Below are 24,338 nucleotides of genomic sequence, written 5' to 3' on the forward strand. Positions count from 1 at the left end.
CCAATTACCGCATTACACATTTAATAAATAAATTTCACTCTAATTATCTCTTTGCAGAAATTACTTAAAAACTCCACAACCAGTTGTTTAACATAAAAAAACATAATTAATATAAATATAAAGGATACAAAAACGCTCAGTTTTTATTAACTTTGTTAGGAAATTTGTTGAAAACAAAACAAAAAAATAATATAAAAAAACATAAAAATACAAAAAATTATATTTGCCATATATAAATAGCATTTAAATAGTAAGTAAATCAGAGTCAGTAAATAAATTAAATATAAACCCTACGACACACACTCAGCATATACATTTAAAATCGAAGCCCTACCTACGACGAACCACACTCGTGCTGACCGCAATAACAAAAATATTTATAACACGGATATTAAGTAAATTTATGCAAAATAGAAATGTTACATTTCCGCAACTTGGTAAATAAAATAAAACAACAACACAATAAAAACATAAATCCAAACAATAACAAAAGCCACAAAATGCATCTGCAAAGTGCAAAAACACTAGCCCAAAGTTATGGATGGATGCAAGTCTTCCTACTACTGACACTCTTCGTGATTGGTAATCAAAGTGCCTGGCAGGAGAATATACGACCAAAACTTTATGTGGAATTAGGTAAGTGAAGAATTTCTTATATATATGTTTGTTAAATCAAGAAAAAGCACATCTCTATTTACTCTTCAAATTGCTGATTTCATAGCGCATACTATCTGATAGTTGATAAAGACAAATACGTAACGAATTTTATAACTAATTGAGAATTATAATGTGAATTGGCTGTAGCGTTCAAGCTAATACAAATGTCAATTTAAATTATGAGCACGAGGTTAGAAGGAATGCTTAAGTCAACACATATCAAAAACAACTGCCAAAAACTGTAATAGCTACTTTTTATGAGCTCCAAAATGTAATTTGACTGCGAGACAAAACACACTCACACAAATACCTACATTCACATACATGCAAGCATAGTTATACACAAACTAACCTTAGATAGTTGAACATGTCTCACCTTCAGCTAGCGTACCTCACTCCCACATCGCCTATCTTGGTGAGGTGAAGAACTTTACTAAAGAAATGAAGCTATTACTTGTTAGGAAGTGCAACACACACAAATCCAAACTACACCTACACACATACACACACACACATACGCATACTCATGCATAGCTACTAATGCGCACTTTTGGATATGAGGCATCCACACGTTTGGTATCTTAACTATAAATAACAAAAATTCCTGGAAGACATTATTTGCATAAAAGTGGCGTAGCTTTTTATACAAAAACACACACACACACACGCAGTAGTAGTATATAGTAGACAGAGTTAGAGTCGGGCAGTTGTCGCCCAGACAGATACACAGGACTAGTGCCAGCAGCTATTTCTAGTGCCATCCAGCCGGTAATTCCTGCTGCTTCAGGCTACGTCATCATCGTCAGTTGCATATGCAAATTTGGCTAAAAAGTTGTGCGACATCCTCACGACGAGGTGACACTCGCCAACTTATACATATACATATTTATATATACTATATAAATATATATTCAGCTTATACATATGTATAATATATAGGACTTTGTTTGTAGCTTGCAAGATGAAGCAGAAAGTTGCCGAAGAAAGAGACTAAATTCCAAAAATATCTTTTGCACGCTTCAGAAATTACGTTATTAAATGTGCATTTGGCACACACTAAATGTGAACAGCGACACGCCCACTCCAAGGCATCAGCCCAACACCCGCCCCCATCCAGCCTGCTGCACTTTAAGCATGAGCGCCCGGCATGAGCTCTGAGACTGGGTAATGGCAACTGAGCCTTTCTAGACATATCACATCAGGCGCACATGTGCTGCTTATAAATGAGCCAACGAAATGGATTCAAGCTTCTATTTTTATATTCACTTTTTTTTTGGGGTAGCCTCCTGGCCTGTTTAGTGGTGGGTGTATTCATGGCACTCATTGCTGGCAGGAAGTAATTCAAATGAATGCTGTCACTGCTCAAGAAATACATAAAGTATATGCAAAAGATACTTAAAATGAATGAAATGAATAGTAGGACAACAAATGGCCAAAACCTAAGAAACTGCATTTGAGTATCTGGCTCTCACACAATTGGTACGTGCTGGATGTTTGTGTGTGAATGTGCCAGGCTCTAGAGAGATAAGAATATTTATGACTGGACAATAGAAAATATGTTGAATGCGGGCATAGTGAAAGCCTTTGGTGGTGAAAGTATCCATTTGTGCATTCAATTCGTTCAAACAAGCCCTGAATGATGGACTTTAAAGTGCTCTGCAGCTTTGAGATATGACCTAATAAATGTAGCTTGAGACTGACAAATATTTTGATATATTTGAAAAACTTTATTTGTCGGATATGTTGTCGAGGAATTCTAAAAGAAGTTGTTAGATCAGGGAAACTGCATTGTTCTCTCTTCAACAGTAAGATTTTAGACTTGAGTTTTGAGTAGTCGGGTTGACTTTGTTATCGGTTTCACTTCTAGGGTATAGCTATTTTGCTTTCTTAAAGAAAAGATCTTTCAAATCCGACTCTCGAGATTAAATAAATTTATAGAACACGTATTAAATCTCTATGTACAAAATTACACTTTAATATCCAAATCGGATATATTTCTTTTTTTATGTATATCGACCATAAACTAGTTTTCCATAATACTTTATCCCGCCCTTACGACTTAGCTTTAGATTTGTTCGCGCAATATCTGATTAGAGTGTTCCGGAATTCAAACATTTTCAAAGGAACTTTGCTGATTAGCCTCATTTGCTCACTTGAAACATCCTGCTGTTTTTCTTTATCAGAGTCAACTCAAGGTAATCTCTGTAAGGACTGCCCCAGTAAAACCAATTACTTAGCCAACGCCCATTTTTGGTCAGGTCGTTTGGTGAGTAGGGTGTGCACTGTCGTTGGTTGGGGGCGTGTCACATGGCATGTGTTAAAGTTCATTTAAAATCCATCAGAGGCGAGTCGTAAAAACCTTCGGGCTGGCTGGTGACAATTTTTTCGCACTCATGCATAACAGGAAAATAAGGTTAATGTGGAAATTATGAATGCGCAGCAGCGGCAGGACGAGAATGAGAATAACTGAGCGAGAACGCAGCACAACCGCCAGCTCTGCCAAATGAGCAGAAGCAGCCGTCGCCAGGGCCATGGAAAAGATGACGACGACGAGGACATTTGTGACCAAGTAAAATGAAAGTGCTGCCTGCAGAGAGAGGGAGAGAGAGTGCGGGGTAAGGAGAATGTATGTGCACTGGTAATGCATTCATATGCCATTGTTGGGCCAGCGCGCAAAAACAAAAACCTTGCAGCTGCAACACGACCACCCGCTCGCCCATAGCCGCACACGCATAAAATATTACAACGCTGCGTGGCACGCCCCAGAGTTGCATTTGACAGCCGCAAGTGGTTGTCATTAGGCGAAGCTTGCCACAAGCAGTAACAAAACGAACATTTAAATGCACAGCACTTGGCTAGAGACGCGGAGAACGTAGGGCTTACTTCGCCCCGAAATTACGTCTATCAAGTGGGCGGTTAGCGTTGATCGTTTTGTGGCACTTTGGCGATGCATTTACCCCATGCCAGGAACCCCAAACAACTGCTACTCCAATCTCTTTGGGCTACTTCATTTTGAAGACATTTTGTTAAGAGCTGCTTATGCTGATTTTTTCTATGCGACGTGCCGAAAATGCAAACATTTTCCATTAGGGCAACACTGGCTAAGTGGAGGGTTGGGTATGCCCCAAAGATGCGCAGTGTTGCATAAGGTACCAAGTTTGAATTGCAGACAATAAGCTAATGAGCTAAGCCACAAAATTAACACTGTGTGGAATATTAAAAATATTTTTAAAAAAAATCTAAAACTGTTGAAGAATATCAAATTTTAGTTGACAAATATATGAAAAAGTAAAAGGATAAATTTTCTGAAGCTTGTTAGGAGAGACTGTCTTTACTGGTTATATAGCTTTTAAAAGAATTGTCTAGTAGCATAATTCATATTATTTTCTGGAAGATAATTCATCAGAATAAGAATTTAACATCAAAATATCTAATGTACATATGAGGATTCACTTTTGACATGACGTCAAGAGACTCATGCAGAACACACACATATGTACATATGTATATGTACACAACTATACGAAGATATATATATTTCTATATATTTATGGAGTGCGCCCACCAAGTTGCCTTTCAAATCCCCAACAAGTTAAGAAATTATGAATTCTGAATTTTGTCAAGATTCCATGCCATAACTGTCGACTGTGCCTACTTAATATAATTTGAATAAAAGTAATATGCAAATGGGCACAAGAGGATGGAGGAGTAGAGAGAAAATTGGGGAGAGGAAATTGTGAGTAGAGGAAACAAACAGCAAAAGAACCGATGTCAGACGTAATATTTTCAGTTGTCGCATTTCCGACAACAACAACAACAACAACAACAACAACAAAATCAACAACAACAACGGCGACGACGACATTTCGACTACCAAAAATGCATATGCAAATCTGGAAGAGTGTGGATCTGAGTGAGGGGAGCAGCAAGTACTTATAAGTAACTGAAATTGTAGTATGTGTGCCACATAAGGCGTGTGTGTGGGTGTGTGTGTGTGTGCGTGTGTGGAAATTATGTGAGGCGCGTGTCAAGTGCCGACAACACAAAACTTCTTGGCGGTCTTCAGATACACGCTTCTCGCTTCTCGTCCGCGCTCAACTGCAATTTCATTGTGAATTAAATTGTAATGAGGCGCATGCGGAAAAATATGAAAATGTGAAGCAGCAAGCACCAAATACATATATACATATAAACCCATATATATAGGCGAGTGTGTGGGGTGAATTTTGGAATAGCTTCACAGAAATGGCAATTAACAGTTATGTTTGCTGTTCCAACACGTTGCAGACAGTTTTAATGACTCCGCGGCGCAAAACTATTTTTAGACGTTTTTCGATGAAGTGCCGGAAAAAGCGCCAACAGAGGCCATGGCCAACATCCATGTCAGTGCACAGGAAGCGACTACTCCGCGTCAGTCGCGCTGTCTCGTCTGAATGGCCGGCGGGCTGGGCCTGACCAAACGTTTTGCTCGCCTAATTGGCTGCAGCGGAAGTTCACGTAATTTCAATTCAAGGCGAATCACTGTGCTGCAGCACTCCACGTTGCTCCAATACAAGTTAAATTGCATGGAAGATCATCGATATCAACCATTGACCATGTTTAAGTCGCCTGCGTGTCACGACTTGTTCATATACATTTACATAATGATGCAGTCTAGTCGTTGGCTTTGGCCTTTGAATCAGGGGACATGTGCAAGGGCACAGGTGGAATGAGCTATGAAATGCACTATTATCATAGAGTAAGTAAAAAGCTTGGGAAGAGTTTTTTTGAAAGGCATCCCGAATTGCTCGTTTAGACTGTGGTTTAAGTTCTCCTCTGTTATATCATCCTACAAGCTCTACGCTCTGCTTTAAAGGGAGAAGAAGAGCTTGAGAAACATGCATTTTTTCTGTAAGACATACCACTAGGAAATTCAGTTCCATCAGACATGTGTTTCTCTTTCTAACGAATGTTCTTGTAAAAGTCTACGAACTTTTAGAAAATACAAGCGAAATTTAAATGAAAGTGTGCTGTTCGGGTTCAAGATAATTTTCAACAATTAACTTGAAAGGTTTTTGTTAATTTATAATGAGTTGTTTGCTTTTGGTATTAAATATTGTTTTTATGTAAAGATTCAAATTGTTTACAAATTTAAACTTGCCCTTAGCACAGTCTGTAAAGACAATAATTCAAAGTATTTATTTTTCCAGCCACAAGACCTCAAATGAAAGTGTATTTAAAACATTTTTAAACAATTTGGAGCATTTGCCAGTGTAATTGGTGCTGGGAATTACAAATTACTGGGATGTGCTTTAAATAAATCGAAAGGCACACCCTATCAATTACGTGCCAAGGCTATGGACAGCAAAAATGTACAGGCTATTCCTTCGTATTGCTTGGGCATTTTGTGCGCTCGTGTGCAATTGGAGAAGCTTTCATGGATTAAACGGCTTTCTTAATTGAGTGCTCATTTTCCGGTTAGGAAGTTTTTATGCCGAGAAAATAAATTACACACATGAGTGCAATTTGGTGCTCGTCGCTGCCAAAGGACATTCAACGTTGCGAAGTTGTCAGTGCAAGCAGGCAGCAGGCACTGGTGCATTAACCTGGGTCAACTGAACAATCAGCTCATAATAGCGTTAATCAAAAAGTTACACACAGCTGCACAACTGCAACTGTTGTTGCTGCAATGCCAATGTTGCTGATGCAGCAGCAACTGCAACAGCAGCAACAGTAGCCGGCAGCCTGGCAACCTGCCGTTTGGTCAGATTGAACGTTTAACGATGATGCCGAAGATGTTGCCTGACATGGAGTTCAATGGCTCTGCAATGGGTTCTGTTGCTCTTGCTGTTGCTGCTGCTGTCTCTGGCAACGGCTCGTGGCCATGGTCACCAGGGAAATTAGTAATACGACAAGTGCAGCGACTGCTCGCTGTGCTACCAAGCGCTCACACCCCACTCCTTTGGACAAATGAGTTGCATGTTGCCATCGACGCACACACAAATTTTTCCATTTTACTTATTCTTTTTGTTCTGGTCGACATCTTCAGCTCGTTGTCTCTATAAATTTCGCCTCTCTCTGATCGTCCTGGCCTGGCGCCTGGCCAGTAATTGAAATGGCGTAACGACAAAAATTGAAGCGAATTTTCTACAATTTTTTACACTTTGCTTTTCTTCCACGCCCTGAAACTCTAATGAAAAAGTTAAAGAGTCAGCTCACAAAATACATATAGAATAGAGTATATATATATAGAGTTAGTGTAGAAGCAAAGTTGTGTGTACTAGAAAGTTTTTGCGCGCGCACAAGTAAAAAGTTAATATTGATAAATTGATTAAAAGTTTAATAATTGTACATTTTGTTTTTGGCCTTTCGGTGTGCGCCGTGCGCCGTGCGCTGCCACCCTTAGTGCCTGATTAGTTTTTTGACGCTCCTGTATGCGTCCCGGAATCTAGGGACACTATCAGAACTTATTATCTCGGCGCACAAAAAGTTGGCTTAGCTCGCAAAATTAAAAATTAATTGCCAGACTGCAACTTATGCCATTTTGTTGCTATTGTTGCTGTAGCTATTGTTTTCATTGTTATCGTGATTGTTGCGTGTGGCTTACTTGGTTCGTGTTTGCCAATTGGCCATATTTAACATGTTGGAATATTTTTTCATGGCAATCAAGTGAAATTCCAGAAGTTACTCTAGAACTTACATTAGAGTAGTTTGGATGCAGATATTGTGGAAAATATAGATGCCAAATCATCTCACTATAAAGGGGAACAATCGATTGATAATTAAGTTTTTTAAAAACAACTTTATTTATATATAAAAAAAACTTCTTACAATTTAGTTTACCGAATATGTGAAAGCTTTATCGGTTAGACCTTTGACTGAGATACATTTATATTATTTTCTGTGTTTACTAAAATGTTGTTGCCTTTATATCGTTCACAAATATTTTTGTATAATTACTTAGCCTGACTTCCTGTTTTTCCTAGTCGCTTTTAAATATATATATATATATCTAGCAGAAGTATTGTTTATCTATGTCATTATATTACCCTACACCATTCCTTATTCTCTTAAATAAAGATTTGATTTTGACAGCCGCTTAAGTATCAAAATCTTATTGACTTAACATAAGAGTATTATCAATTTGTTGCCCTTCGTCTAAACTTTTTTCTCACTGTTTGGTGTTTAGAATGAATTTTCAATTGTAAACACACTGAAATTTGAAGTGTTAAAGTGCCTGGTTTTATGGTGTGTAAAGCACTTGAGAGCTATTAACCATTGAAATGTAATTATGCATGTCATTCGTACATCAACTTGTAAATTCTACGGCACTTCCATTACTTACACTACACGGCATAGTATAGGCGCTCATTAAAAATTAAGTCACGCCCGAGGAATACTTACTGGCAAATGCCACGTGAAGAAGATTCCAACTTCGACTGGCACTCCATTGCAAAGGAGAAGCGCGCACACAAATCACAATACGAAAGAAGTTTTGGTAAAACTTTGCAAACAGCAGAAGAACTATATGAAGACATGTTGGCAAATAGTTGGCGACAGGGCCAACAAAATTGCGCGAAACGAGCACAAGAAATCAGCATGACAATTATAATGATAATGAGCGTGGTAAAAGAATGATGCTAGCATCTGGGGGCTGGGGTGGCGGGCGGTCGATCTTGATGAAAATGTCATTAAATGACAGCATGGAATTTGCCAGACTACCGAATGCAGCACCAACAGCTCAGTCCTCGCTCAGTTTTCACTCAGCACCAAGTTGGCAACGTCATCATCTACTGTACCCTGCCCCATCACCCTCCCACCAACTATCCACGCCCGTGTCAAACTTGTGCTTCTCAACGTTGGCAGCTACATTGAATGCAATTAAAAAAGTTTTACTTGGCCGTTGTTATACCCTTAATATAGGGTATTCTAATTATGTCGCGAAATATGCTGCGCATTGTAAGCGACAGCTGCGAGCTTATAAGGTTTATATTTTGTCAGCATTAACAGACAATTAAGTTATATTAAATTGCTTTTATTGCAAAGATCGGTCTATAGTTTTTTTGATTGACAATTATCAATTTCCCAATATAAGGTTCTAATAATCTCCCAACATTTGTGGTACTTTCATTAGCAAAAACGGCTTTGGCGTTTTTATGAAAATTATTATTTTATTATTATACGAAAATTTATATTTTGCTTAATTTTAGAAAAAAGTCAAAAAAAAGTTTTCTAATCTTATAGGAATTTCTTTTAAATTTTGTTAGTGTTTTTTTTTTTTTTTAGAGTTTGAGCAAAGGCAAATCTTTTGTAAATTTTAAAAATAGTGCCTTGTTTCTAATGAACTTCCTGCTTTTTGCCTGCTAGGGTATTTAAGCTTTCCCAGCACAAAGTTAACTTTAAAGTTTTTTATTTTTGTATACACACATATTTTTGTTGATGGGTGGCATTGTTTTCTGTCCTGACCCCGGTTAATGCTTTATTTTAGCCCAGGGTTAAGTGGTTACTTGCTGCGCGGCACGTTTGCTTGACTTTTTTTCCTTCTCGTTGTAAAATGTGGGGAGAATGTTATAATTAAATTAATTAACAGGAAAATAAGTTGCTTAACAGTTGTCGTAGCTGTCGCTGATGCTGTTATTGTTGATGCTGCAGGTGCGGATTTGCATGTGTGTGTGTGTGAGTGTGTTTGTGTGTGTCTGTCTGTTTAACTATCTGTCATCAACTGCCAACTTTATGAATGCAAGTTAGTTTGTCGCAGAGCAAATAGGCTCTCCATGATTTGCGATATTGCCAACAGGCAAATTACGTTGTACTTTACTGCAAGAGTATGCATATAGTATTTATATATATATGACCTCTTATTGTAAGTGCATCTTAAGATAATTGGACTGATACTGATAAACATACAATTAGTAAGATCATATAATTAAATTTACGTTGATGACGAGGTTTAAGTCAATCAAATGATGTCTCATTGAATCGAATGTTTGTGCTCAGTGAAATAACTTTCATAGAGCACAAAGAATTTTCGAAATAATTTTGTAAAGTCAATCAGTTTTTAGCATTCTGTTCAAGAGGGAGTTGAGAAACTAAAGTAATATTCACATATCCAGTTTAGACTCTATAGTTCCTGACGAGGAATCCAATTAAATCTAGGCATTATTTGCTCTTTAGATGCATACTGATAAAAAACAGAAAGAACTTCAACTTTTTGCCAGCATTATAGTCGTTTTTCATAGCATCCAACTAAAACGATCTGAATTCGAAACGCTGGTGTCATTTTTAATGCTCTAACAAATTGTACCATATAAATTCCGCAGAAATGCAGCTATATTATACACACATTTGGTCATCTATTTTATTGGACACTTAATTGAGCCCATTAATACCAATGTGTATGTGTTTATGTGTTGTGGTCTGTGTCAGAGCCAAAACTACGACTGGCAGATAGGGCCATCATTCGAAGCGCTTTCAATTGCTGCAGTCAAGCCCCATTTTAGCCCACGCTTGCTGCTTTTTATTGCCCAAGCGCGTATTTGCTGGCCGTGTCTCAGTTGGTCCAGTTAAGAGCTGCAGGCTAGTTAATGGCGAGGCGTTTACAGTGCTCACATTAAAATAATAAACACTGCGACAGCCATAACTTTTTTTGTCTTTTTGTTTTAGTGTTGACCATTAAACATAAATCAGCCTTTGCCTTTAGCAAACGCAACAAGAGCTTCCACTCAAGCCGCACTTTTGGCTACTTTTACTTTGAGCTCTCCCAACTGCCAACTGTCAGGAGCAAAAGTCCAAAGCTTACCGCAGTTGTCCCTCCTCCTTCTGCATGGCTGTCTTCATTGCCATCGTTTGTGTCACTTTCGGCGGCAGCAAACGCTAATGATCTGCACCAGAGGCGCCCACGTACCAGACTCTTCCTCTATCTGCTACCCGGGCCACCTTCTCATTTTTGTTGTCGCCTAAACTTTTTCGTTGGCTTTCAGTTGTTGCAGCCTTCCGGGCAAAACGCTCACGTGTTCAACTAACTGATGCTTATTCGACGTTGCCTAAGTCAAATCTCACTCAAGTCATCCTCTTCTTCTTTCTCTGCCTTCCTAATGCTACATTCGGGTAGGCTACTCGTTGATGATCCTACGTTCAATGCAATTTTCAGATGTGCCAGCAACTAAGTGCTGATTATATAAGTGGTGTGCTTTAAGTGTGCCTCCTTAAAGGTTTTATCTTCAAAACGTACTCAATTCTTTATTTTTTCCAAATTGAACCGAAGATAAGATATAAGATATCGGTTACATAAGACGGCGTATAATGTATATGGCAAGCTAAATTTATCGTATTAATTTTCCGTAGCATATGAGCATACAGCACGAAAAGCACACTTAGCAATGTTTGATTATAGAGATGCATGGGTTCACCAAAATACACGCATGTGGGTGAAAACTGGGTGGAAATCTGTAAATTTAAATTATTTGATTGAAGAAAATTTGGCAAGTGAAATCGATTTGAAATAAAAATATAAACCTAAGCTGATTCGTATTAAAGGTGGATCATTTATATATGATATATATGCACCACTGCATAGAGCAAAGACAATAAAATTATAAATTACCTTTGAACAGAATTATAATTCAATCAGTTCCATTGATTTTAAACAATATAATACATAAATTTGCAATGTGTGTTATAAAATGTTTCAGTGATAGCAATTTATTTAGTATATGCACCTGCGTATATTAAAATGTTTCAAAATGTATATATCAATACATGAATATATGTATGTTATATATGAAAATAATATCTCTATTTCAAAATAAATCAGCTTCTTATTATTACTAATTTAGACACTGTTCGAAATATTTAAAAGAAAATGGTTCTAAGTTGCAACCCTTAGCAACGTGGCCAGTTATTTGTATTGAAATATCTGTGTAATTGATACATCTGTTGTAGCCATCATTTATCATGGTGACAGGCCTAAGAGCATAACCCATTACAATGGAGACTTAACACGCGCAGTAAAGCAGCAACTGTTGGGCCAACCCTCGATGCCAAAGTCGTCATTTTGAGCGCAGCCATCAGCAGCAGCCTCTGACAGCAGCCCACGCATGCCGCTCACTTTGTACAAATCAGCGCACGTCATCAGGCAGCCCAAGCATCTTCCCCAACCCCCTCACTACATCAAAACATATCGCCACCCTGCAGCTCCAACTGCCAGAGTCAGTTTGCCGCATCGCGAACCCAGCCTAGCTGGGCTTGAAACAAATGTCTTCCGTCTTGCCAGCTTCCGTTGTGCCCCGTTCTGTTCGAGCTCGTTTTCCTGGCCTGGTACCTTGTGTTTTGGTTTGGCGCAAATCCGTCGCACAGTTTCTTTAGTCTACGTTTTGTAGCTTTCTTTTACGTTTGGGATTCTTTTGCTGTATACCCTGTATTTATAAGGTGCGCAGAAATGGGTTGAGTTGTGTATGACTCGGATAGTTAACATCTCGCTTAATCATATAAAGTAACATATATAATATTCTTTTTTTTTCGATTTTTTTTTTTAATTCTTATAATAAGATTATATTCTTATTATTATTTTCTTTATCATTATTATTTTTTTAATATTATATAAATATTAATAGCATAATTTCGTTATTATTCACTATATTATAATTTTTTTAGTATTATAATAATATTATTGTTATAATTACTATTAATTTTATGATCGGCATAAAATCTGAAATATTTTCCAATATTCAAAACATAAGTTTTAAGCTATTTTCCTTACTATTTTCTTGAGGTTTTGAGACAAAATGAAAATAATATCTTAACTCCCACAGAGTATTACCTGGCTTAACACTTCCACAACTATTTCATGCTTGTGATTTTGGCTTTGTTTTTTTTTTTGTTTTGGTTGTTTTTGCTGCCCAGATTTATCGCCTTTTATTCATCATTGTCAGTCAGGCGTTGTTTTTGCGGCGACGACGTGAAACCGCGCCGAGAGCTCTGCCATTGCCGCATTGTCAACGGGGCGGCAATGGAAAAGGGGAACATGCTAAGGGGGGCACAGTGGCAACGCAATTTGCCGCCACGTCGAAGGCCTTCAAAGATGTCTCTCGAAACATGGTAACGTTAACGCGTTGCGAAATCTTTCACTTGAGCCCAGGAGGCGCCTTCTGTTTTGATGAATTATTGGTACGCATGTCGCACTGACAATCGGCAAATCAGCTAAGCTTTTCAATATGGCCGACACAAGTGTGTGTGTGTGTGTGCCTACGTGTGCGTGTATCTGTGTGTGACTGATGATTTCTGAAAGGACGTCAGTTGGCGCCGTAAACAGTTGTGAAACGTTGTGGCTACCTCTTGGTAGCATCTCGTTTTAGAGCAGATTAGATTTAAAAGTCATTTACGAGTTTTGACCTAAGCCGCTTAGAATGTTGTACGGTCCATGTGTTTGTCATCAGAGTATGCATTACCAAGACTATATATATATAAATATATATGTGAGGGCTACGTCTGGTCTGGTGAATGTGTCATTACATTAATTTGCGGGCTTATGTCCTGGAACGCTGTTAATGAAATGCTCTTAGTCCCTGGGAAAGCACTTCATGAAAACGTTTTACAATTTGCTTGTCGGAAATGAGAGGATGCCATTTGCACTGCTTAAAGCTTAGTGTGGGTGGCATTATAAAAGAATAGTTGTTCCAGTAATTGAGTTTGTTTGTTTGCGGCCAAAACTGGGTCGACAACAGCACATAAACTCTTTATTGACGCAGAAACATGCTCAACTCATTTGCAATGTTACAATTCCATTTAAAGAGGCATTTTCTAATTGCATAATATTTGTATCCAAGAATAAATGTAGTGCTGTAGAAAACCGCAGGTACTTTCTGAAAAAATTCGTTTTGTTTCAATTTTCAAGAGTCTACCTTAAATTTATAGTATTAATCGATTGTGGTCATCAGAATTTGGATGGATTCTTTTTGGTATTTCAATTGTACGATAATAAAATAAATTTTATGTTTATTTTGCAAATCGAACATTTAAATTCCTAAAAAAAAAATCGTTAGTTCAGTTTTATTATATCTTGAACACATTAAGGGCCTTGGCAAAAAGGGGAATTGCATGGCTTGTAAGGCAAGAAGTGCTGTCATAATTTACAGCTCGTTAGCTTTTATGGATGAATGCTTTTCATATATTTGACAGCCATCGCTGGTGACAGCTTTTCACTTTTCACCTCTTCGGACCGGTCAAGGCTGTTGTTGTGCCCACTCGCCGACTCCTTTGGACGGCGCAGCTGCATAAAATGCTGTCGCCTTGACGGGGCCATGCTGAAAGGCATTAACGTGGGCATCGTTATGGCCTTCGGCCACTTTGAAGTTGGCCATCGTTGTCTCAATGGCCAAAAAAGCGCTGACATTTTGTCTGTGGCTCTGGTAAAGGCTTCTACTGCCACTGACCCTACCGTTTATGGTGCGGTAGGCAGGCCAAAGCATTTTAGAATTTTAATGTGCCGCCTTCTGCCTTTTATGGCTGCACAATTGACAACAACAGCAGCAGAGGCAGCAGCAGCAGCAGCAGCACTGGCAGCTGCCAACTGTTCAAGCTCAACCAGACTTGACCATTGCGAGCCGCAACGGTTCACAATCAAAAGATACTTTGCTGTGGCTAAGGACCATCCATGTGCTACTGTTAACATGCACATGACGTTTGTCTTTGGACGTTAATCTCATTAAATAAGCAATGTGGTGCAGAACGAGGTGCCCCTTGTATGTGTGCGTGTGCAAAATTGTCAGATTCGTTGAAGTACAATGGGACAAACTAGAACTATATTCGCAAATTTTTGTCAGTTGTCCGTATCTCAATAAACTGTTTAAAATATCTCAATAAACTGTTAAAATATTATAAGTAATGTAGATGTTAATATAATAACACAAATAATAATAACAAAAAAGTTATTAAACTAATTCGTTTCTAAATTTATGTTGCATAATTGTCAATTTTAGCCCATTGTAGCTCATTTTAGGCCTTGCCCTAGCTTGTGGTTCCGCTTTTAATGCAAATGCAAATGCAAAAGCGCATTAAGAGCGGCACAAACGAACACAGGCCGCAAAGTAAGCTGCCGCCTCCTGAGTGGTAGGCAGGCAGGCTGGAAGGCAGAGCAAGTATCCAGACCAGAGAGTGAAGCTCGCAGTAACAGTATCTGGAGAAAGGAGCAGTTAGTGGGCTGGAGCATGCATACTATGAGATGCAATGTGAATCATTTATGACATGCGTGCATACAGTTTGCAGTTAGCAGTCGGCAGTTGGTATTGGTGGGCTGTTGCTCGCTTTGTGTCTGGGTAAATGTTGAGCTATCGATTAGTTTGCTGCCAAATTGCCAAAGCCGCACATTTGCTGTTGCAGCAGCCAGATCCTTGTACTGTTCGAAGGGGACGTGCAGGCAACTGCAAAAGCAGCTAAAAGCCTCAATTGACCTCGAAAACTTGGCAGCATTTGCATTTTCGTGTGCCATTTATCCTGCGGCCGTATGGTATATTGGTAATTCTATTTAGGATGAGTTTAATTGATGAATTACTGTTGCGTTTTGGGGTGGTAATACGAGGCTGCCACTAAAATGTATCTGCCAGATACTCTGCACATGTTAATGTATACGTATCTATGTCTGCTGATGTTGCTGCTGCTGACGTGCCAGCGACTTTTGTGGTCTCGCTTCAACCAAATTGTATGCTTATAATGCCAATGTACTGAGATAATACAGCAGCTGACGGCGCACTCAGCCGTGTGCACCTGAATCATCACATTTCAATTATACAACATAAGCTGTCAAAATGCAGCAAATAATTGTAGATACATTTTGTATCCGCATCCGCCTGTCTGCGCTTTTGTATCTGCCACTGTGTGCGTGTGTTGTGTATGTCTGTGCTGTTTACTTGTGCTTGTCTCTGGCTCATTTCACTTGTAGCCTCATATTATAGATATTCTCAAGCAAATATCGGTTAAGCACAAATGTTAAATTTTCCGTCAACCTCAAGATACATTTCGAACCAGAACTTGGATAATTATGTATTTAAATGTGAACATAATTACGTGTGCAAGAGTTGAAGATTAAATTTCGGAGATGTGAAAAACATTGCAATAATGTTTAAATGGTAGAAACAAGAATTTTTTGCTACATAACTATGTTCAAATTAAATTTACATTTACAATATACTTATATGCTTGGTTCCCAGAAAATACAGAAGCATTAGGATTCATATTTTATACATCTTCTCTTTAATTCAAAGAATAGAATAAATAAATGAAAAGAATAGATATCTCTTTTAGTAATTTATTGTGCTTCGTCTCGCTTAAAATTAAGCATACTCCGATTAATATTATTAAATAGGTTTACTTGGAATGCACACACATAGCATTAAAGTTGGGTACTGCATGAAAAATAATTCTAGAATTGTGTAATACTTATCCAGAGAATAAATAGCCCCGTATTCATTAAAGGTGTAATAATAATGAAACCTCGACTGGATCTGTCATGACCATCTGTTTAACTAAGACTCTTAAAGCCGTCAGTCCCTATTTCAATCCCCATTTTTTTACTTCAACTTTGTATCCTATTAAGTTTTCTATTGTTTGAAAAATAGGCGTTAATACTTTTCAGCAATATTATACACAAATATGTACGAACAGGGTATTCTTTAGCACAACAAGCTCGGTATTACCATTATGACTTGTTTAACATGTGCTTGGTATATGTTATTGTTAGCAAGTTTGGTTACAGTCTTCACCGCAATTGGCCTTCGGGTTGGGGTTCGCGTTAAAGCACTAAAGCAGCTGGCAAGAAGAGCGCAACTAAATCGCACATGTCAACGCCAGCGGACACCATGCAGCAGCCCAGACACAATCACACCCGAGCTGGGCAGCCCAGCTCAGCCCAGAACCACCCAGCTCCGCCCGGTTCTATGGCAAGACGCCGCTGAGGCCATCGACAATGAAATACACATACAGTTGCATTTGCTATCCGTCTTCACTGTTGACTTATTTGCTTTGAGATAAACGCCAAGTTGATTTATACAACCCACCGACAATTCATTCAACCATTTGCACCAACAGCAGTCATTCACTCGAGCACTCACTCACACATACAAACAGGCATTCATTCATTCATTCATACAAACATGCAGTCAAGCGTACAAAATTCATGTTTGTTTGTTTCTTTATTCATTGAGGAAGCAGCCGGGCGGGTGGTCGGACGGTCGGTCTGTGGATGCCTTTTGGCGATGCGCGAGGTCCAGACCTTCAGCGTCAGCTCCTACGGTAGCTGCAGATACTTATCGCTCAGCCAACTAACAAACTAGCAAACAATTGAAGCCAAACCGGCCGAGAAACTGGCCTTATACGTCTGGGCCACGTCGTCAGTCAGCCAGTCAGTCAGTCTGCAATCAATCCGCATCGAGAGAGTCGGAAATTATTCAGGCGTTGCCTCAAGTTGCATTTGAATGTGGCCTTTTTATACCTCGAGACTCGAGTGCAGGCACAGGCCAAATAGTGTAGATGGCGCCGACAGACAACTTGTCTACGGCGCCGGCCCCTCTGCGATTGGAGGTCAGAGGGCGCAAATTAGACGATGATAAGGAAGTCGATCTCTGCTTTGGCTACTCGACTTTGCGTGTCTTACTTTGCAGACAGCCCATAAGCTGCCCACTAGTCGTTGTTCCTCCATGTTCAATTAAATCAGTTTGATGGCCTGATTAAAACGCTAGAAAAATTTGGCTATTTCCTTTGTACTGTGAAAATTGATTTGCCTATTTAATGTATACCACGTGGTTGTTTACTTTTCCGACTTGCAGCTGTTGAATTTTTGGCTGCGATAGAAATTTGGTGGGTAATTTGTATAACCTTTGTATTGATTGTTGATTGATTGATTATGATAAATGCGACTTATCTTTGGGGTGACTATGGCAAAATACTCTTTCTTACCAAGCAATTGAACCTCAATCGAAACATATTTTACGGTGAAAAACATGTATAAAAAGAATCTACTTCGAAAAATAAAGTTATTAAATAGAATAATTTAATTTGAAATTGGATAAAACAAGAAAAACATAGGCTTTAACCAAAATTTAGGTTCCTTGGATGTGAAAAACGAGGTCTGCGCACCGAAACTTCAGGGTGGCATGGGTCAAAAGGGTCAAACTGACCCATCGAACAATTTTTCGACCAAATGGAGTAGTCAAGATTTCAAAAAATGATAAACGCAATGTAACTATTTTTTTCTTGAAATGTTCCACAGTTTTATTTTGCTTATCTTCTTTTTCTATACATTTTTCTTTTATGGCAGTACGTTGTATAATCAGTTACGCATCTTATCGTCAAAGTAACATACCCTTAAGCAAGAGAAAATCAAAACCAAGTCGACTCATTGGCTCGTATTCAATTTGTTCACTTCTATTCCGAGTTCTATGTGCATAAATTGCTAATTGGCCCCACTTTATGTGAATAAACTAACAAAGTATGTTATACTATATACTATACTTCAATTGAATTCAATCGCTACTCGTACACATATAATCTTATATATATGTATATATAGAACATATACACTTGGCTTAATTTAACATACGCATGTTTATGTAATGTGTAGGGCAACGGGACAGCGGCTGAATAATGTCGGCTTGGCTTGTGTGTTTAATGGCAATTAATCAGCGGAACTGTCCGCGCCCGAACATGCGTAAACACCAACAAACACACACACACACACACACACACACACACACACACACACACACACACACACACACACACACACACACACACACACACACACACACACACACACACACACACACACACACACACACACACACACACACACACACACACACACACACACACACACACACACACACACACACACACACACACATACACACCCAGCTACAAAGTGGTAGATGGGCCCTTGAAAACGGGCTGTTCAGCTGCACGCAGCTGCACGGCCGACCCTAAAAATGTTTTGCTGTAATTAACTTAGATAAACATAAAGCCGACCATGGGACATTAGCCTTTGTCGCACATTGGGCTAAGGCACGGCCTCATGGCCAAAGACATGCGTTTGGTTGGCTACTGAAGGAACCACCCACAAATGTTTGAGTGGAAATGGAGATGAAAGGGGCGAATCGTTTGCCAGTTTTAACCATTTTCCAACTTGCCTACAACACTTGCCAGATGCAGTTGAGAAACAGCTTGTGCAAATAAATCATAATTAGGTGTGTAAACAGACAACACAAGTGTGTGTGTGTGTGTGTGTATGTGTATGTGTATGTGTGTGTGCGTGTGTGTGTGTGTGTGTATGTGAGTGAAGTACGAGTGTGAGCAAAGGCGATTACATTAATCGTCCATTCAGCTCCCTAATAGCCTTTATTCGTAGACTGAACTACAAAGTTGTTTACTTATAGAGCATAATATATTATTAGCTCTCGCTTTTTAATCATTAAATTGAGAGCCCTGTTTATAATTTATCTATTAAAAATTACTGTAATACTATTTGAGAAATACCATTGGATAACTTAAAATTGTTCAGAATTAATAAAGGCTACACAATTTTATGTATATGTAGACTTTTATATTATACCAAATATAGAAAAAATAAATAATAATAGTGAAAAGTGCATGCTCTGGTTAAATGTATAAAGAAATACTTTTTATGCAAATAAACCTCAGCACTTTCAACAACTTGCCTCGAAAGCTTTCTTATATTTATTTTTATTTTGCACTCCCAGCACGCATCCTAGAGTGTTTCATTGCATTCCCAACGTCTGGTCATTATTCCCATAATATGATTCCATTGACACTGTCCATATTGTCCATATTCTGTTATTCTCATAGCTCTAATTACAGCAGCTTTCACTGTTAATCCATTTTAGAGGGTATTATAAGCTTATCACAAGGTTTGTAACATATAGAAAAGAACATCTTCATGCCAAAGAACTAGTCAGATTTATCAAAAAATTTACTTAAAGATACCTATGTGACGAAATCGGATGTATCGGATTCCAGTATTATATTGCTTTCAAAAGAATCTATCTTTAGTCATAAATGCAATTGTTGTGTTTATAGAGAGAAGATGTTTATCAAAAAATTTTTTTAATAAATAACTTTGCATGTTCTAAGTGAGGAAAGGGTATTTAATCTGTGACATACCTACGGCAGCAAAGTTCTTCTTTTTTCTACTTTCCTTTACTGTTGTTATTATTGGTCGTATTGCTGTGGCATTCGTGTGTGCTCTTCTTTTAATTTGTCTTGTTTAATGATGCGTAAATTGCTAGACAGCTCTTTATGGACGCCATCGTTCTAGGCGTAGGCGTATGCGAAGTCGGATCAGTCTCTAGGCGTCGAGGGTCGAGGTCAACGTTGCGTGGCTCATTGCGGTCGTTCATATCTTAAGCTCCGTCCGTTGACTGCTGACTTTTTACGGGGCCTCAAACATTCCATTTTATGTAAACAGCCCATTCAGCCAATGTGCATAATTGATTTCTTACCTCTTTCTGGAGAATACTTACTCGTAATTATAGCTCACAATTGATGTTACCATTTACCTGGCCTGCGTTTGTTGTGGCTCTTTTTATTGTACAACCTCCCCCATTGTGTGGTAAATTATAGGGTTTATGCGCCGTGTCTGGGCGCTTTGAGTGTCGGCAAAAAAGGGCGTGTGCCCCGTTGCTCGGAATCTTTTAATTGGCCTATCGCAGTGATTTTCGATGCCAGTTGTTTTTTTTTTACCTGTCATTTCTAATGAGCTGTCGGTGGTATACTTGTAAGGTATGCTGTGTACTTCTAAGTTCTATTACTGTATCTTATGTGTGTGCTTTGACCTTTACTAACAAGATATTGGTGTTTCTTTCTTTACAGGTATGTAAAAAGCGACAGACTTCAAGCTGGAAATATTTGAATAGGCTAAGTATTTAGTAGTACTTGAAAACCGATTGGACTGTAAGACTATTTTACATCTTTCTCCTTTACAAATTAGTTTAATTAGATCCAAGGCCATAATTTAGTTCATTTTAATTTAAATTGATTCTCAGAATCGGTTAGCAATTGAGACTAAAACCGATTTATGACAAGCAGAGATAATTTAAGGCGAATAGCAAACAATCGATAATATGAACAATAATGTCGATAGCTGATGGACAGAACTGCTAGAAAAAATCAATAGTTAAACAACAATCGATTGTTACAGCCCGAAAATATTCCATCGATTTTGATTGAGGTATAAAAACTGATATCTTATGCTTATCATTTATATCATCTTATGAAACCATATTCTTTTTATAAAGAAGATCAACTCTTTGCACATTATAAGTATTTGAGTAACGAACCATTTGAAGCTGTTGAGTTTTGGTTGTCGGATCGCATTTCATAGGTGAAGAGCTAAACCGCTTCTCAAATGGCTTTGGTCCATCGCAACGCAGGTATGGTGGTTAACCTTCTGGCGTAACTGCACCTTATGCTGCAATTTATTTCAAGAGCTTATCAAGTTAAAGTTTGGCGGGATCTTTCATTTCAGTAGCGCACGTAGCGAGCGCTTTTTGTGGCAGCTTAACCTTTTTGGACGTCATGAAAAGTTGACTCCGTACCAACAACGGCAACTGCGCGGCGCTCGGTGCGTGGTACGAGTGCTTTTTAGCACTGACTGTTGTCGCCATTTGCGTTAAATGCGGCAACAACGACAACAAGGTACAACAAACACAACTGCGTAATAGAGTCGGTTAGTTGAACTGGGGCGCTTTTTTGGTTTGGGCGAGAGTTGAGGGTTCAGGCTACTTCAGCTTTTACCCTCCCACAATTGGCTGTGTCCTCCTCTCACTGTGTGTGTAAGCGAGCGCTGAATTAAGTCTTTCGAACAGTCAGCGATGCAACAATGGAATGCTCTGCTATCTGCTGGCTGCACAATGTTAGAGTTGCACTTAACTTCAGACACAGGAAAGCTGAGCTCTGCATCGTGGCACAATAAGCACAAGGACAACGGCAATGACAACGACAACAACAACAGCAACAACAACAACAACAACAACAACAACAACAACAACAACAACAACAACAACAACAACAACGATAACTGTTAAGCATTGGCAATGGTGTGTGGCTGACAAAAACAAAAGTCGCATGAAAATAGCATGAAATAGCTGCAGTTGTTGTTGCTAGCTGCCGGGCAAAGTCAAGTGCCAGGCGATTTTTCTTACACAATAATACACTTTTCCCATTTTGCTGACAGGTATTATTTTTTTTATATTATTTTTTCTCTGCCCCCACGCCCTTTTTTTCCTTTTCTTTTTTTTTTGTCTATATCTACGTTATTTTCTTGCACATGCCGCATGCAACATGCAGCATCGTGACGTCACTTAGCGCAGACAACTGTGATAATGATTAAATTAGATTATGGATGCTTTCCATTTTTCACACCAGCTGCACATCAGATACCGTCCCAGCTGCAGCACCGCCCCCTCCACCCCGTCCCCAGTTTTAGTTCCAGTCCGTCACAGCGTGTTTCAATTTATGGTGCATCCCATGTGGGAATTCTATGCGGGTGTGTGTGTGTGTGTGTGTGCTGCATAAATAATTACCAGCAAAGTTTTATGTTACACATATGCATTATGCACACACACACAGATATATCTGTGTGAAGTATCTTGTAGATACACAAGTCTGGCACAAGTGCAATGAAGCGAAAATTAAAGTTTATTGACAGTTTTCTTAAGCGCATTTGTTGCCAGCATTGCCATTTGACTTCTGAGCTACATTGTGCGAACGCACCGAAAAGATACGAATACAAACGTCCGCCGCTTGCCTTTGTCTTTGCTCAATGTGCAGCGTGCAGAATCTTGTGACAGTTTCAACTTGAAGCATATGTGACGATTATAGGAATCATCTGCCACTGCGAAAAAATGCTTGTAGATGTGCACATTGATCGGATTTCCAATTGAAAATAAGTAATAACTTTTTTAGACAAAAGACTCTCTAAAGAATGTTGGATACTCTGTTTTTTCAGTCAAATAAAAGCTTGTTGCAGGTGAGAGCGGATCTTGTTGATACATAGAAATGTGTATAAGCGTATCTGTGGAGAATATGCTCAGAAGTCTCTATTCAAATTGGTTTATTTAAATGTCATCTCTGATTTTGATAATAATTCATTTTTATTAACTTTATACTATTAGCACTATTTAATATTTATACATAATTAAATTTTTTTTTATTATTTATTTTATTTTACTTTTTAATTTAAAGTACCTTATAAATTATTTAGGGCAGAGAAATAAATTTCATTTCGTATTTATTTATCTTTTTCTTTCTTTTTTCTTTCTTTCTTTCTTTCTTTTTCTTAAAAAAATATCTCTAAAAATTAAACCACAGAAACTTTTACGTCTTTAAAATCGGAAAAGCTGATTTCTTTTTCAATATTTTGTGTTTTATTGTTTTAAAAAATTACTTTTTAACTAAGTAGATCTTCGTAATAAATACGAAGTTAACAAATGTTCTGGACAACTTATATACCCTATTACCTATCGCTATTGGAAACAGGGTATAGAAATATTATATCTATTTTTGTCCTCCGACCTTTGCTGTTTTCTGTTAAATTTGACACACAATTTACGTTAAGTAATTGAATTCAATTGCAGTTCTATTTGTAGTTCCAAGCGCTCTACCAGTCGAAGTAAAGTGAAAAAATAAATGTTGATATGTGTGATTGGGAGAACTTAGAAAAATGTGAAAAGCTATGCGCTAAAACTTAGCTGATGTTAAAAGTATACATCGTTAAGGCAAGAATGTAAAGAAATCAAGAATGAGATATAATAGTAATAGATATTTATGGTCAGTATAGAAGTTGACTGGTTTATTTAGTTGAGTTATTCGATTAGCTCATTTAAATCTAATTTATTTTCGTTCTATGTTTGTTTTGGCGGCTCACTAATTGATAATTAATTAGGGTAGAATCTGAGGTATCAGATTATTTGATGCATGGCGAACGGCGCTTGAGCTCTTTAATTTCCAAGCAATTTGACCGCAAAGGATTCACAAAGTATTCGAGAAATACAATGTATATCTCGCACGCCAAATAAAAGACTAATTATACTTAACAACAAACTTTAATGATGACTGCCCGCAATCTTGATGCAGGCTAATCGGAGGCGGAACGAGCTGCAAGCGAGAGCAACCGCAATGCATTGAAACAAAATGTTTGAGTGTAAACACACTCTGCTGTCTGAAAGGCGGACTGGCTGGTGTGCTGCGAGAGGCGCCAAAAAAGTGTTTTGGGGCGTTGCATGCCACACACTAGCAAACGCAACCGACAGCAGTTAAAGATACATTCGTATCCGGCGGCGCTGCAACAGCTTCAGATGTACATACGTCTGCTGCTGGGCTGGGCACATGTAAATGGCTGTGATACCCCGCCCCGCCACGCGATCTTACCCAGCCTCACCCATTTAAAACAGATACAAAGCGTCGTGCGTGCACTAAGACGTTGCAAACGCATCCGACGTGTCTGCCGTAGTGACAAAATCGCGCTTGTCGTACGTGTGCCGTCTTTTGTCTGCACTGATAGCAGCTCCTTCAGCTTGCCACAGCAATTGCTACATATGTTCGGAAATTTGCCTGACAACCAGCCCGGGCTTCACAACTTGGCAGCTAGACTATTTGTCATAGCATTCCTTCATCGCTGGGATTAAGTTCTCACTTGG

General features: G+C 38.6%; 1 protein-coding gene across 1 annotated transcript in view; it reads left to right on the forward strand.

Annotated features, from left to right (window-relative positions):
- The first annotated feature begins 233 nt into the window (after nucleotides 1-233).
- The window catches only part of LOC115758984 (semaphorin-1A), a 176,419-nt gene continuing 152,314 nt past the window's right edge, over nucleotides 234-24,338 (forward strand). Inside the window, 1 exon segment of the mRNA XM_030699787.1 lies at nucleotides 234-636. Coding sequence (XP_030555647.1) covers nucleotides 417-636 — 220 coding nt within the window. The 5' untranslated portion in view covers nucleotides 234-416.

Source organism: Drosophila novamexicana, unplaced genomic scaffold, assembly GCF_003285875.2.
Source record: "Drosophila novamexicana strain 15010-1031.04,08,12 unplaced genomic scaffold, DnovRS2.1 tig00000193-arrow-pilon, whole genome shotgun sequence".
In the NCBI taxonomy this organism is placed as follows: domain Eukaryota; kingdom Metazoa; phylum Arthropoda; class Insecta; order Diptera; family Drosophilidae; genus Drosophila; species Drosophila novamexicana.